At 32.8% G+C, this 15,948-nt stretch overlaps 2 protein-coding genes across 2 annotated transcripts; both read right to left on the bottom strand.

The window, feature by feature from the left end:
- Positions 1–242: 242 nt before the first annotated feature.
- LOC134723856 (mucin-2-like) lies at positions 243–5,219 on the bottom strand. Its single transcript, XM_063587399.1, has 4 exons — positions 5,114–5,219; positions 4,537–4,672; positions 1,165–2,058; positions 243–349 (listed from the first exon to the last, which is right to left on the bottom strand). The coding sequence occupies exons 1-4, from the start codon at positions 5,139–5,141 to the stop codon at positions 277–279; spliced, it is 1,131 nt and encodes a 376-aa protein (XP_063443469.1). The 5' UTR covers positions 5,142–5,219; the 3' UTR covers positions 243–276.
- A 4,715-nt stretch (positions 5,220–9,934) lies between these two features.
- LOC134723855 (uncharacterized) lies at positions 9,935–14,655 on the bottom strand. Its single transcript, XM_063587398.1, has 4 exons — positions 14,537–14,655; positions 13,700–14,065; positions 12,200–12,394; positions 9,935–10,117 (listed from the first exon to the last, which is right to left on the bottom strand). Exons 1-4 carry the CDS (start codon positions 14,595–14,597, stop codon positions 9,969–9,971), a joined length of 771 nt encoding a protein of 256 aa, XP_063443468.1. The 5' UTR covers positions 14,598–14,655; the 3' UTR covers positions 9,935–9,968.
- Positions 14,656–15,948: the final 1,293 nt, after the last annotated feature.

Here is a 15,948-nt window from a genome sequence, read left to right as displayed (position 1 = left end):
GGATCTGCTTACCCTTCCGAAGCACATGAGATCACCCCTAGTTTTTGGGGGTTCGTGTTGCTTATTCTTTAGTTTTCTATGTTGTGTCATGTGAACTATTGTTTGTCTGTTTGTCTTTTTCATTTTTAGCCACGGCGTTGTCAGTTTGTTTTAGGTTTATGAGTTTGACTGTCCCTTTTGGTATCTTTCGTCCCTCTTTTAAAACCGTTTTTAAAGTTTTTATATCAGAAATAAAACCATAGTTTTAAATCAGTATATTTATTTGAGTGAAATAGTCTATGAACTGCAATCTCCAGTGTTCTTTATTTGTAAGTAGATATTGTCACACTGTACTTTGGCAAACTCACAACTGAAAAAGTAGCATATAACAGTAATATTAATTGTGTAATTGGCACTTAATTTCTAGAAATTACCAACTGTAGAAAAATAACAATAGATTGATTACACCCAAATGTAGAAAAAAAATATGAAACAGCCATAAATCAGGCCTTTAGTTTGAATTGTTTTAATAGTATTGTGTTATGTTGTGTGTATAGCTGACTATACGACGAGCGTTTCTCAGTTGGAAGGCTGAACTGTGGCCTACTAGTATATTGCTTTCATTTACGATATCAGATCATTAGTTAATAGTTGTCTCCTTGGCATTCACACGAAATTTCCTTAGTTTTAGATAGATTTTTTTTTAATAATTGAACCATCGAACAAAATGCGGTTCTAACTTACATGTAACCTTTTTATTATGATTGTGTTACTGTACATAATTGAATTCTCATATTTCATTCTATATTTCTACAAACGTTATTAAAATTACGATGCTTTTACTCTATAAATATCAGATTGATCAAGTTTTACCCCAATAAAATACTGTCAACCCATTTTCATGAGTAACTATCCTGAATTATCTGTCATTTTGTCTTTTAAATTTTTATTTGAACGTAACAACGACTTCGTTAATATAACGTTACAGCCATTCAAAAAGTAACAAAAGTAAAGCAAGATGTATTTTTGTTCTTTTGACACCGGAATCTTTAGCATGTGCTGAAACTCAATTCATTGCATTGCCGAGCCATGTGATAATGTGAATTGTCTCCTTTGTATGACCCGTCAATATAAGGCATTTTAACTTGAAATATAATGATACAAAATAACATGAGTGGTACTTACTTGTTATCATACGTAACGCCATCGGTACCACATACTTTGTTTCGATCCTCATGACATACAATGGTATTCTTATTGTCACAAAACATTTGTTCTAACAGACTACGTGTAGGCCGGGCTGTCGATGGTCCAGAATCATTTGGCAGTGCTGTTGTCCTGCCCATTGTGGTTAATGGTGCAGTTGAGTTTGTTTTCGGTGTCGTTGTGTTCGGTTGTTTAGTCGTTGATTGTGGCTTTGGTGTCGTTGAATTAGGCTGTGGAGTCGTTGGTTGGGGCTTTGGTGTCGTTGAGGTTTTTGTTGTTGGTATAGCCGTTGTTCCTGTCATTAAGATTTGTGCTGTTGTAGACATTTTTGTGCCACTCGTCGTCGTCGTTTTGGTTGTGGTTGTAGGTGGTTTAACCGTTGCGGTTGTCAGTGGCTTAACCGTTGTGGTTGTCGGTGGTTTAACCGTTGTTGTTGTCAGTGGTTTAACCGTTGCGGTTGTCGTTGGTTTTACCGTTATGGTAGTCGGTGGTTTAACCGTTGCTGTTGTCAGTGGTTTAACCGTTGCGGTTGTCGTTGGTTTAACGGTTGCTGTTGTCAGTGGTTTAACCGTTGCGGTTGTCGTTGGTTTTACCATTATGGTAGTCGATGGTTTAACCGTTGCTGTTGTCAGTGGTTTAACCGTTGTGGTTGTCGTTGGCTTAACCGTTGCTGTTGTCGATGGTTTAACCGTTGCGGTTGTCGGTGGCTTAACCGTTGTGGTTATCGCTGGCTTAATCGTTGCTGTTGTCGGTGGCTTAATCGTTGTGGTTGTTGGTGGTTTTACCGTTGCAGTTGCTGGCGACAGTAAACATGAGAATGACGAGTCTATCTCTAATGTGCTGTCTTTACAAACGGCTTGATCGAATGCGCAGCTAGATAAAAATAAGATTAACTAAATATCTTAATTGAATATACAATTACACATACTACTAATCGTATTCAAGTTCAAAATAGTTATAGAAAAATTACATGTGGATCATGGTCTGCTTGCCCTACCGGAACACATGAGATCCACACCCTAGTACTTAGTGAAGTTCGTGTTGATCCGTTTTTACATTTATATGTTGTGTTTTGTGTTTGTCTTTTTCTTATTGGGCCATGGTGCTGTATATAAATTTTTGGATTATGAGTTTGTATGTCCCTTTGATATAGTGCGCCTCTCTTTTATAAGAAGACATTTAAAGTGACACTAGCTACGAGATATATAAAAAAAAATCTAAAGTATGATTTTTTTTGTTCAATCATTAATGAAAAAGAAATAGTGAAATAATAATTCACTTTAAGCAGCTAAAATGGTTCAATTTTGTCAAATGAAGTTAATATAAATTTATAATGAATTATTCACTTGCAAGTGAATAACTCGACCTCATTAAACCTGTATTCATGTGAACTCTAATTTAACCCCGGAGAAACACATAGAATAACGCATGCATAGTCCGTGTACAGTTATTTAAAGGAAAATAATGTCAACATTTGTAAGTGAAACAAAGGTAAATACTTTGATTGACTAATTCGATCCACAAAAAATCATTCTTATTTTGGAAAAAACGACAATAAACACATTGTTTTAATCTATAATACAAAATTAAGAAGACCTTTAAAGTCCAACTGCACGAATTGCTTAATCTATTTATATATGTGTTTATGTTTACATCACTCATATGGTCATCTGAGGTCAAATGGATAGGTAATGAGATGGCGTCTGGACTAAAATACACCAAAACGAACCTATATATTATCTTCCCCATGCTCTGTAAACTGTTTATTTTAGACTTTTGATAGTTTGGATAAATGTTTTATATTGTTATAAATCAAATATGAGAATTTGAGTCAAATCGGTGACCATGAATTTGACAGCTAGTGCCCGGTCACCGATTTGACTCAAATTCTCATATTAGATTTATAACAATGTAAAACATTTATCCAAACTATCAAAAGTCTAAAATAAACAGTTTACAGAGCATGTGGTAGATAATATATAGGTTCGTTTCGTGTGTATTTTTTATAGGTTTCTTTATTTTATTTTATAGATGAAAAATAGATGTTTCTCATTGTTTTAACCATATAAGAATGATTTAATGTGCATCGAATTAGTAACCAAATGATTTACCGTAGTTTCACTTTCATTGTTGACATTCTTTTTCTTTAAATAACCAGTACACGTACAATGCATGCGTTGTCAATCTCTAGCTAGGGGTTAAATTGAAGTTCACATAAATACGGATTTAAAGAGGTCGACTCATTCACTTGCAAGAGAATAACTAATTATCAATGTTTCTTAGCGTAATTTGACAAAATTGAACTTTTTTGGCAGTAAAAAGCGAACTGTTATTTCACTATTTCACTTTCATTATTGATTGAACAGAAAAAAATCAAACTTTATATTTTCTATATATCTCGTACCTAGTGCCCCTTTTATATCATATGTTATTCACAAATTAAAGTGTTCAAACAGAACATTATGTATTTTAAGGACGAAATAAAAACCTATATATCAAAATTTATGTATTAGTACTCAAATGATACAGAACACTTTAAGAAGAACACAAGGTTGACTGGTCCTTGACTTTTCCCATCCAACTTGCCGCGATATAGCCTTTTTGTGCTAATGCGGAGTAAGACAACCAACAATCAATCAATCAATCTTCCATCCAACAGTACATCCATAGCAACATAGCTTTTTATACATCACGAGAAGGCAAGTTGCAGACAAAAAAAATCCGGTCCTTATCAAATACATCCTCATTTTTCAGTGGATCCACTTTTCAAAACCTTTACCTATTATGTTTATTGTGTATTTCATCTCATAGTTACTATGCAGAAAATAATTGGCACTGGACATTCGATCGATCAAAATCATACGAACTGAAGGCAGTAGCCGTATACATTGTTATTCCTTTGCTATTTTGTGGTTTGTGTTTCAACTCAAAACTAAATACTATATACTAGATATTATTATTAATTAGCATGCCCTGTACCAAGTCAGGAATATGGCAGTTGTTATCAAATAGTTCGTTTCTATATATATTGCCGGTTGGTTTCGTTGCACTTTAGTGTTCTTTTTATAGTGTTTTCTTTATTCCTTTTTTTGTTAAAAGTTGATTCGTTTCCATCGGTTTTGGTTTGGACCCAGATTTGTTTTTTCTCTATTGATTTATGACTTTTGAACACCGTTATACTACTACTGTTGCCTTTATTTGTAACATAACCGGTTCTTTTGCCACAATATCATATGTATCTTTAATACCTGTTTGATTTTTAGTTTAAACAACTTAATTAAATTGATGTATATTTGGCTTTTATAAATAGCTGTGAATGACATGCAAATGAAATTCATACAGTTTACTCACAAGTTGTGATACAAGAATCCGTTTGTGTCACATATTCTTTCATCCGTATCAACACTGAATCTGTCACAATTAAAACTTAAGATGACGTCACATGGCATACCATTATTGAAGAAAGCAGATGTCCTTCCAAACAACACTACAAAGTCGTAAAAAAATAACTTATTTATCTGTATGATTGTGGTATGAAATAGTGCCATTGAAAAATTACCCAAACAAGGGTTATGTGAATAATGCAGTTCTTCGAAGAAAAGTTTTTATAGTTTAACTAACGAGCATTTTTGTACATATTATCATTACATTATTTTAACTCTATCAAATTTTTATGTTTTTTAAGAGCAGAATCAAAAATTATAAACTCTACACAACAAAAAATCTTATAAAAATGTTGAAACATCTTTTATAATTTCAAGTGTCTCCTTAAAACTATATTGAAAAACATACATTAAACACATGCAGTGTTGTCTATATCAAAATAAGAAAACACAATTAAAACAAACACCGTGCTTTAAATGATTAAAAAAGAGTTTTGAACTACAAAAGTAGGTTGTGACTATCATATTTTAATAAATACGCTTACCACAAAAGAAAATAATAAACATGTACATTTTTCCTAAACAATTCTTGTTTACTTCCAAATTTTAATAGCTTGTAAACATTAACTAACAAACGTGACCTATCTTATCAATATATATTAAATACAAGTATCAGTACTACCAAATTCTTCATCAAACATTCTTTCTGTATATACCCTATCTTATCCTTTCGCCTTCTACAAATAACTCAAATGACCTCCCTACTGGATAGTATATTTCTCCATTGTAACTAGAAGATAATGTTTTAATTACCTTTAATTTACAAAGTGTAATACTTTTCTCAATTCAATATTTTACAACAGAGATTGAGACAAAACATTCAATAAATCTTATCACAAATAGTACAGAAATAAATTATGCAATTCTATGAGGATCCAAACTGCAGGAAACATTTGTGGTATTTCAAGCAGCTGTTTCTGATTTATTATTATTCTTTACGCCATCAATTTTGTTTTTTTGTCCATGGATTTTTGAGTTTATACTACTGTTGCCCTTATTAAGGACTTGTCTCTTTTAGGAAATTTTCTAATTTGGCTTTTTATATTTATCGATAGCGATTTAAATGAGACTGTCGTTGTTCGATCATTGCTTCTTCTAAACCTTTGCTTTCTGCACTTCACAAGGTCGTATGGCTGCGCCGGTTCTGGTCACGATTTAGATGTATATGAAGACGACTACGACGAAATACACCCGCAAATATTAGATTGTGTCTAATTTCAAACATGGTAGCATTCCCTTTGAAATGAACCTATGATACTGTTCCTATTTTGATGTGTGCTTGTGTATTTATTACTTGTATCAGTAATATGATAATTGTGTTTTTCATTTATCGTTTTTTTTATTCTTAAGGCATTTTCGGCTTTTACTCCATTGATTGAGAATACAAAGATGATGGTTGAGGGTTAAAGTACACTAGATTAAACCCAACACATGAACATGTGTATGTAAAAAGTCTGTTAATTTATGGTTTTTTTAATACCACTACGCTGTCTTTTATATTATTGTAGTACAATCGATATTAAATGGTTTCATCACAATGCACCTTCTCTATTTTCTAATCCAAACTGTGCCATAACATCCCATGCAATGCAAAAAGTAAAATCACAAAAATACTGAAATCCGAGGAAAATCAAAACGGAATGTCCCTAATCATTAGAATAAAAAGTTAAAACAGTGTCGTCCGAAAACAAAACTTAACGACAAAAGAGATGATTTCAGCTTTCAAATTTCGTTTTTAAATTAAGAGTTCCAAATGGTGAAGTTAAAACCATTACTTCGTAAATTTTATGGACACCATCACAGTTTGATGGACCGTTATGGAAAATCCGTTAAACCTATAGTATCGGATATGTTCTCTATGTCGAAACTGCAATCCCGTTCCCTTTTCACGATATAACCTACCAAATTAGACTATTTACCGGCTTTGTAATTACATTAGCAACACGACGGGCGCTACATGTGAATCAGGATCTGCTTACCCTTCCGGAGCACATGAAATCATTCCCAGTTTTTTAAGGGGTTCGTATTGTTGTTGTACTCATATTATGTCTGTTTTGTTCACGCACCATTGTCAATATAATGGAATTTGGTGCGAATATCGTACAAGTGAGATGTTTAGCGCTATAAAACCATATATAAATAAACTCATCATAGATACCAGAACTAGATTAAGTATATACGCCAGACGCGCGTTTCGTCTTCAAAAGACTCCTCAATGACGCTCAAATCCAAAAAAGTTTAAAAAAAAAAAGAAAAAAAAAAAGCCAAATACAAAATGTAATGTACGAAGTTGAAGAGCATTGAGGACCAAAATTCCTACAAGTTTTGCCAAATACAGCTAAGGTAATATATGCATGAGGTAGAAAAGCCTAAGTATTTAAAAAAATTCAAAAATTTGTAAACATTAAATTTATAAATATAACCATATCTATGACAATTCATGTCAGCACAAAAAGTGCTAATTCACCATTTTCTACATACGAAAATGTATGTACCAAGTCAGAAATATAACAGTTGTTGTCCATTCGTTTGAAGTGTTTCATCATTTGACTTTTTCATTTGATTAGGGACTTTCCGTTTTGAATTTTCCTCAGAGACCAGTAAATTTAGGATTTAACTTTTTACACATCTAACGAATGAATAACAACTGACATATTCCTGACTTGGTGCAGGCTTTTCTTATTTAGAAAATGGTAGATTGAAGAGTCTTATGAGCCACTCAACATCGAGGTCGTATTTCAACCGTTATTGTGTTGTTTTTTTTCAACCATGGATACTTCTTTTTTATTCTTTATCATTCTAATGTGGAACAAGCCATGCGCACGACTAATATATTGAAATAAAATAAAAGTTTTAGAAATGTATTTCCATTTCGTAAATGAGAGAATGTGTTTTGTATTGTACTAACTAAACTATGTTTTTGGTCTTTTGGTTGTTTTTCTTCTCTCTGAGTTTTTTCCATGGCGGTGTCAGGTTATTTTTGACTTCGGAATTGAATTATACATTTAGTATCTACCTTTAATTTTGTTTAGTCCATATTCATTTGTGGGAGAACACTTGAATTAAAATTTCAATAGTCTTAGATATGATAGTACTTTATTGTATTATTCGTTTCTATTGTTGTATTTTGGTCATGTTACCTACAGCTTTCCTGTTTTTGGGGGCACTTATCAGTGCGCATAATGGATCCATTCGTTTATTTGAAAGGTGATATTGACTATTCCATCGTTTTAAACAGATCATAGAGATGCACAACACAATAACCATTCTGTCTTGTCTTTGTTTTGCCAGGAACCTGTAATCACGTGATTTTCATTGGTTTTTGTCTATCATAGTTGTCATACTACGTTGGTTTTTTTTATCATTGTAAATCGTAAGTTTGGGCGTTAGTTTTCTCTTTCGAAATGTTTAAAAATTTGTCATCACATGGGCGTCCATGGCTTACTTTAAGTTTTGTTATATCTGTTGAAAGCCATACGGTAACTGTAATTCCTTTATGGGTAGTTATCTTGAAATTATACCACATCTTACTCTTATATCGATTTCACGTGTAGATTTGTTTGCGATGGGTTTTCCACATTTTTGAAAGTCATGTCATTTCAAATTTTCAGTTTTCTTCACTAAATAGGTTTTGAAGTTTGATATTTTTTTTAAAGACATACGTAATGGTAAACTAAGACAACTAAGAAAGTGGTAGCGTCAATATTATGTCTTTAAGATATATAACATTTGCAACTTACCAACGCATCAAGAGAGGTAATGTTTATTGAAGTGATAGATTTTAAGTTTTTTATTAATATTATTGTCATTGATATTATCTTAATTGTCATTGTTATACACTACAACCTGTTACTTTGTCCTGAATTATTTGGTTGATCATTGGTGCTAACTTATTAAAGTGTGTTTTGTATCCAGGCAGTAAAAGGTCATGGCTCAGATATTGTAAACGAAATCGACAGAAAGCCGGGTAAATTGACAGGAAAACAAACCGACAATTTGGCATGCCATGATGATGTCCTCTCTGAACATTACAATACATGTTTCTGAATATGTCAAAGAGGCAACAACCCGACCAAAGAGCAGACAACAGTCGAAGGCAACATATGGGTCTTCAACGTAACGAGAAAATCTCACACCAGAGGTTATCCTCAGCTTGCTCCTAAATAAGATTATGTACTAGTTCAGTGAAAACGGAGGTCACACTAATCCTGGTACCTTTGATAATTATTTACACCACTGGGTCGATGCCACTGCTGGTGGACGTTTCGTCCCCAAAGGTATCACCAGCCCAGTAGACAACACTTCGGTGTTGACATGAATATCAATAATATGGTCTTTTTTTTATTTCATTTTTTTATAAATTTCATATTTACAAATTTTGAACTTTTCGAAAAACTAAGGATTTTCTTATCCCAGGCATAGATTACCTTAGATGTATTTGGCACAACTTTTTGGAATTTTTGGTTCTCAATGCTCTTCAACTTTGTACTTGTTTTGGCTTTATAAATATTTTGATATGAGCGTCACTGATGAGTCTTATGTAGATGAAACGCGCGTCTGGCGTACTAAATTATAATCCTGGTACCTTTGATAACTATAAACTCCAAAACATAGAAATTTAAAAAAAAACCACACAAGACGGCTCCTGGCTTGTGACAGGCGCAAACATGTTGTGGGGTTAAACATGTTTTGTGAGATCTGAAACCTCCCCCATTTACCTCTAGCCAATGTAGAATTCATTTTTTATCAGATATTTTTTACTTTCCCGTGGTCTAGCTTGCAGTAGAGAATAAGGCACAGTATAATATGGTTTGTTAATGCCAATAATTTGAAGTCATAATTTTATAAACATGAATAAAGTGTTATTTAATCACATTTTGATTTTTAAAGCTACAATGATATTTACGGCATTTAGTAAAAATAAGTGTCTTTGATGGGTTTTTTAGTATACAATTCTTGAAAATAAAATCATCATAGATACCAAGAAGTTTGATCACCAGACGCGCGTTTCCTCTACAAAAGACTCATAAGTGACGCTCGTATAAAACAAGTTTAATAGGCATAACATAGTATGGAGTTGAAGAGCATAGATGACAAAGAGTTCATAAAAGATTTGTCAAAAACAGCGAGGATAATCTATTTCTGAGGTAGAAAAGTCTTAGTATTTCAAAAAAATCAAAAGATTGTAAAGAGCTTATTTATAATTAAGACCATATCAATGACAACATGAACAATTCAAGTCACAATAGTTCTATGTATGCGTTCTGGCACTTTAGCTATATACTTGAACAGTTTGATCTAGGATAAATTGTTTGTGGTTTAATATTATAAAGCACCGATTCAGGTCGAAACATTTATAATCACGTCTTCTTGTTCATTTCCTACTGCACATCTAAGTCTGACTTCCGGTGTACTAAGGGAGGCAATAAATCCTAAAGGAAATGTTGTGTAATAATTGCAAAAGTTTCCAATCGGCAATCTTCGTGAAGCTGCAAAATAAATTGTTAAAATAAAATAAAATAAATCTTCAAAACTAGGCAGGGGATTTTCTTTTCAGCGAAAAATATAGTGGCAAAATACGAACTCTTGTGTAAATAAGAGTAATATGACTGTTTAATACCTGATATACATACACTATTTGCCTCTGGATGTTAAATATTTATCCATCAATTCATCTTACTAAAATATTTATTATTGAAAAACTAAGTATGCAACTTTCGTGTACTTGTTTGTTATACACTAAAACTATTGATAGAATAATTATGATTTAACAAAGGAATAATCTAAAGGTTTATAAATGCAAGTAACAATTGTGTATGACAGACGCGTTTCGTGTACAAAAGACTCACACATCACGCTCAAATCAACAAAGTTGTAAGGAAAAATAAAGTACAAATCAAAGATCACTTAGGAGTGAGGACCCAAATCTCCGAAATGTTTGCGAAACACATTTAAGGTAATATATAGTTATCAAAGGTACCGGGATTGTGATTCAATACGCCATACGTGCGTTTCGTCTACATAAGACTCATCAGTGATGCTCTCAGATCAAAATAGTTATAAAACCAAACAAGTACAAAGTTGAAGATCATTGAAGACCCAAAATTCAAAAAAAAAGCTGTGCCAAATACGGCTAAGGTTATCTTTTCCTGGGATATGAAAATCCTTAGTATTTCGAAAAATCCAAAGTTTTGTAACAGGACATTTATACAAATGACCATATAATTGATTTTCATGTCAACACCGAAGTGCTGTCTACTAGGCTGTTGATACCCTCGGGGACGAAACGTCTACCAGCAATGGCATTGACCAAAGGGTGTAAATATTTATCAAAGGTACCAGGATTATGATTTCATACGCCAGACGTGCGTTTCGTTTACATAAGACTCATCAGTGACGCTCTCAGATCAAAATAGTTTTAGCGCCTAACAAGAACAAAGTTGAAGAGCATTGAGACTCAAAATTCCAAAAAACGTTGTGACAAATACGGCTAAGGTAATCTTTTCCTGGGATAAGAAGATCCTTATTTTTTCGAAAAATTCAAAATTTTGTAAAAGAAAATTTATTAAAATGACCATATAATTAAGAAATAATTAATGGGGGCTCGAATATTTCGTGAATTTACCACGGGTTGGCCCTTTATGACAAATATTTTACCCTGAGCGATAGCGAGTGGTAAAATATCGGCATAAAGGGACAACCCGTGGTAAAATCTAGATATATTCAAGCCCCCATGAATTATTTCGATTCTTATAGGACAAAAACGGCACTTCTTTTGGATCGAAGCGCTCTAGGTGGAGGCAAATATTTGCCGTTCCCATAAATTTACGCACTTTTAGATTGGCGGAAAAGAACGGAGCAAACATAATTAGTGACATGATCAAACTATTTACAATAACGTATTTAGATGGATTTGGATGAATTTACTTATGTGTCTTCTATGTATAAAAAAAATGGGCTTATACCACTTTTTAGCATCGTTTGTTTACGTTTCCTTGTTGTAGAATTTTTGATATCAGAAGCGTGTATTCTCCCGTAAATTGCTTAAATTATTACGTCATCATTCTATGACGTCGGGTACTTCATTCATAAAAAAACATATGACGTGGAAGTACGATCGGAACAGCCAATGAAATATATTCATATTTTACCACGGGTGTGTACTCAAAGCGTTTGAAGGACGTCATGTAAGAATTGATATTCATGTCAATACCGAAGTGCTGACTACCGGGCTGGTGATATTATCCCTTTGGTAGAAAATCCTTAATATTTAGAACATTTCAAAGGTTTGTCATTAGTATCATATCAGATTTTTTCAAAATTTGTTGCTATTACTAATATAGAATTTTCTGTATTTATGATGATTAAAATAAAAAATTAAAAGATGTCCATTAAAATGGATTACAACGAGCTTATTACAATATAAGAGTTCCATTCCAGTTTGTAGAGTTATTTTACCATTGGTGTTTCCCTATTTAAAATACAATCTGTCCTAAATAATTCTGAACATATATTTTCAATATCATTTGGGACAAATTCCGATAACATGACGTTTTTAGAATAAAACTTACGTTTGCCTGTCATGTTTCTTTCAGTGATATAAGAACCATTGTTTGCATCATATTTGTACCAGTGCATAGTTATAGGCGGTTTACCAACATAAGCATCACATTCTATATGAACTTCTTCACCTGCCTTTACCCCTATGAATGTCTTATTAAGAACCGATGATCCGTTTACTGTTATTGTTGGTCTTTCCGAATGAGCTGTAAAATAAAAAAATGTAAAAGGAACCTGTGTTTCACATTGAATGAAGCAAGATTAAACATACATAATTGGTCCTAAACACGAAACAAGCTTTGGTTAAATAGTTCTTTTTAATACCCATTTGTATACCAAAGTTTAACAGTTTGAAATATAAAAAAAAACATTCAGCTAGCACTGTTTATCATTACTCATTTTCTTGTTAATCTCTGTTAAGCTTCTCCTCGGTAGTGCATATTGAACATTATGTCCGTGCGATCTTTCTTCCGGTCATTCGATTGTCTGACTGCACTTTTCTGCCTTACTTAATGACATTGTGCACCTGCAGTTTTATTTTTATTTTATTTTTAAAATTAATTTTTAGGTTTCCAACAACAAAACAAGGACATTCTAATGACCGTAACGTCGCGGTACCCAAATTGCATCAAGTACCCAAATTGCAACTTTTTATCAAAACAAGCAGCGGAAATCTTACAAGATTTCCTAGAAACAAAACAATTTGTATTTTTATGATTTGATACTACGCACGTCTTTCAGTATAGGTAAACGTATTTTAGATATACACAATACGCCCACAGTATTCAAACAGTTGAGGTAATTACTGAAATAGCAAAATGTACGGAAACATCGCCATGCGGCGTCATCAAAACGTCATCTTTTTTTAAAATTAGCAAATAAAATATGTTACAAGTATCTATTTCTTAAAAAATTAAGAGTAGGCATGGACTGATATTTAATGGTTCAAACAATTTGAAGAAATTAAACAAAAACTCTGTTATTCAACTTTTGACGATATGAATTTAAGCATGTATGCAATTTAGGTACTCCTTATTACAGAATCATTGATGATTTGGAGGTCAGTTCAGATCATTTGTTCTATGATTCCATATGGATTCAAAATTAAATTGGTAAAACCATATAGTAAATAATGATACATCTACAAAATAAACACATAATGGAAACTTTTATCTGAGCATAAATAAATGTAGGTTAAAAAACTAAAAATAGTTGCAATTTGGATACCCTCACGTTAAACATGACAAATAGTGGTAGGAAGAATTTTAGTCTTCTCCAAAATCAATAACTTGATTCTCAGATAGTGTGCTATCTATTTCGGATATCACGTCATAGTATATAGTACCGACTTATAAAAATAAAAAGTTAAAGTTACCCTTTTCTCGACTTTTTCAATTTATTTTAGAAATCTTGATTTTTAGTCAGTGCATTTATTCTAGAAGTAAATGACACACTGAAAATAGTAACAAAAATTTATATGAAATATTAAAATAAATTGTGTACATACTCACAATTAACAACTAAAGAATACGAATCTGAAAACATTTGCAGTGACCCATTGTCATTGTGACCACCAACAACGCACTCATAGTGTGCTTCATCTTCACATTCCATGGTTCTCATCATAACATTTACACGTTGGTCAGCCACACTTCCATTTATCTCCATCCTGGATCTGTATTTACTGTCACGAAAAAACTCGCCCAGCTCTGTTTTATTACCAGTAGCAATAACGACGTCATGTAATAGGAACAGACCATTTCTTCTTATAGTTATCCACTGTGGAGTTTTAACCAAATTAGAATTGAACTCGCATGATATATTAACATCTCTTGAATCAAGGTAAACATGTTCTGGTACGATTTTAATGTTGATATCTGATAAGTAAGAATTGTAAACATTATTTTATAATTGTAAGAGTCAGCATTAGATTGTCTCGATCTAAATTCCTAGTGAAAATAAGTTATAGATTTAAATTATTTTTTAAGATTTAGGAAATAGCAAATTAAAAAAGAACAATCATTGAAACAAAACTGTGAATAGGACAATTTATAGATACCCAAAGCCTATGGTAGCCCATTTGACAGCATCTCATTTCTAGGTTCAGGAACCGTGAATCGGGTCAACAGTAACTTAGCATAGATTCATATCATAATAAACATGTTTATTGTCAACTGCCTTAACCTCACACTTTGACCTGACACAAGACTGACTAACGAACGGACGCAAAAGCCCGAAAACAAATTGCCTTCTACAATCGTAGTCAGGCTTAAATATAAAGCTCATGGTATAGTTATTTTTTTTTAAGATAAAACAATAGTTAACACCTGAAAAAGACTATGACTTACCTTTTGTCCCTGCTTCAGCCAAATAAAGAGCTATAAAAGCTAATCTCACATATGTAATCATATTTCATAAATTTTGGAATTCTAAATAGATATCTGAATACATGTTCTCCTGTCCTAGTTAAATTATAGTAGATAGGAAGTATACAATATCATACTTACAGATAAATATGGAAGGTTGTAGACTTCATGTCACTGATTGTCCGTTGTCCAACGTTGAATCACTCTATCAATATTTTCTCTAGATATTTTTATTCTTGCTATAATACCTAGTGCTATACAGTTTGGTGAATAATTGTAACAGTAGTATATCGCTGTTCAATAGCCATAAATCGATTAATCGAAAACAAATCCGGGTCACAAACCAAAAAAAAAGAGGAAACCAACGGAATAACAGAAACACCGAACTGAAGCAAAGACAATTGCCAACATACATAGAAACGGACATTGGATAACAACTGTCAAATTCCTGACTTGATGCAGGATATTTTACGGTAGATTCGTACTGTATTTTGACCTTTATAACCTTTTTTGATTCGAGCGTCACTTGTAAGTCTTTTGTTTAGACGAAACGTAGGTCTGGCGCAAATACAAAATGTCTATCATGGTATCTATGTTGAGTTCATTTACAAGCATAGAGTCGATGTCACTGCTGATGGAATTTTTTATTCCCTGAGGTAGTAGTCGGCACTTCTATGTTGATATGAATTATCATTGATATGGTCATTATTAGAAAAAAATTTAAATACTAATGTTTTTCTCCAACAGGAATGTGTTACCACCTTTTACAAAACTTATATAGATAACCTTAGCTGTATTTGGCCAAACTGTTTAGATATATTTTTATCCTCAATACTCTACAAATTCGTACTATATTTGACCTTTTTAACACACTTTGATTCAAGCGTAACTGATGAGTCTTTTGTATATGAAACGCGCGTCTGGCCAAAATAGAAAAGTTTTATCCTGGTATCTATGATGAGTTTATTCACTGTAAACCGCCATCTTGGAATGGTTTAAAGCAGTTCACAATCGTTGTCCTTTTTTTAAGACAGATTTACATTTTTGTGTTACCTAAGCAGTATATAAATCATAAAATTAGTCGGAAAGCAAAGGGCAGCAAAAAGGTCCATATTTCACAGTTTTTTTAGATGGCTTTGTTTTTCGGTAATTGTGACAGCTTCAATAAGAGGATGTTTCCGATACAATTTATTGAACTCACGTTCCTTGACCCTTAAGGAAGCTGGCTTGTCATGTTTTGGATTTTTTGTCAGATTTTCGGAATCCTCAGGTTTTATCCATTTGAATGCCTTGAAAAAATTTGTCCAGTGACCCCCTTTTTTCTTTTTGAAAATCCTTTACATGTATAAGGATAAGCCATCTGAAAAAGGTACCAGCATTATAATTTAATACGC

The sequence above is a fragment of the Mytilus trossulus genome, chromosome 6, assembly GCF_036588685.1.
Source record: "Mytilus trossulus isolate FHL-02 chromosome 6, PNRI_Mtr1.1.1.hap1, whole genome shotgun sequence".
NCBI classification, from domain to species: Eukaryota; Metazoa; Mollusca; class Bivalvia; order Mytilida; family Mytilidae; genus Mytilus; species Mytilus trossulus.
The sequence above is the reverse complement of the archived record's forward strand: the minus strand, read 5'-3'. Positions and strand labels throughout refer to the sequence as shown.

Excerpts from the sequence above, each read along its gene's own strand:
- LOC134723856 (XM_063587399.1), bottom strand. The coding sequence starts at position 5,141 with ATGTACATGTTTATTATTTTCTTTTGTG. Across the intron at positions 4,673-5,113 it reads GTTTATTATTTTCTTTTGTG|TGTTGTTTGGAAGGACATCT; the intron begins GTAAGCGTATTT and ends ACGACTTTGTAG. Across the intron at positions 350-1,164 it reads GGCGTTACGTATGATAACAA|TTGTGAGTTTGCCAAAGTAC; the intron begins GTAAGTACCACT and ends CTACTTTTTCAG.
- LOC134723855 (XM_063587398.1), bottom strand. The coding sequence starts at position 14,597 with ATGATTACATATGTGAGATTAGCTTTTATAGCTCTTTATTTGGCTGAA. Across the intron at positions 14,066-14,536 it reads GGCTGAAGCAGGGACAAAAG|ATATCAACATTAAAATCGTA; the intron begins GTAAGTCATAGT and ends CTTACTTATCAG. Across the intron at positions 10,118-12,199 it reads AAGAAACATGACAGGCAAAC|CTTCACGAAGATTGCCGATT; the intron begins GTAAGTTTTATT and ends TTTATTTTGCAG.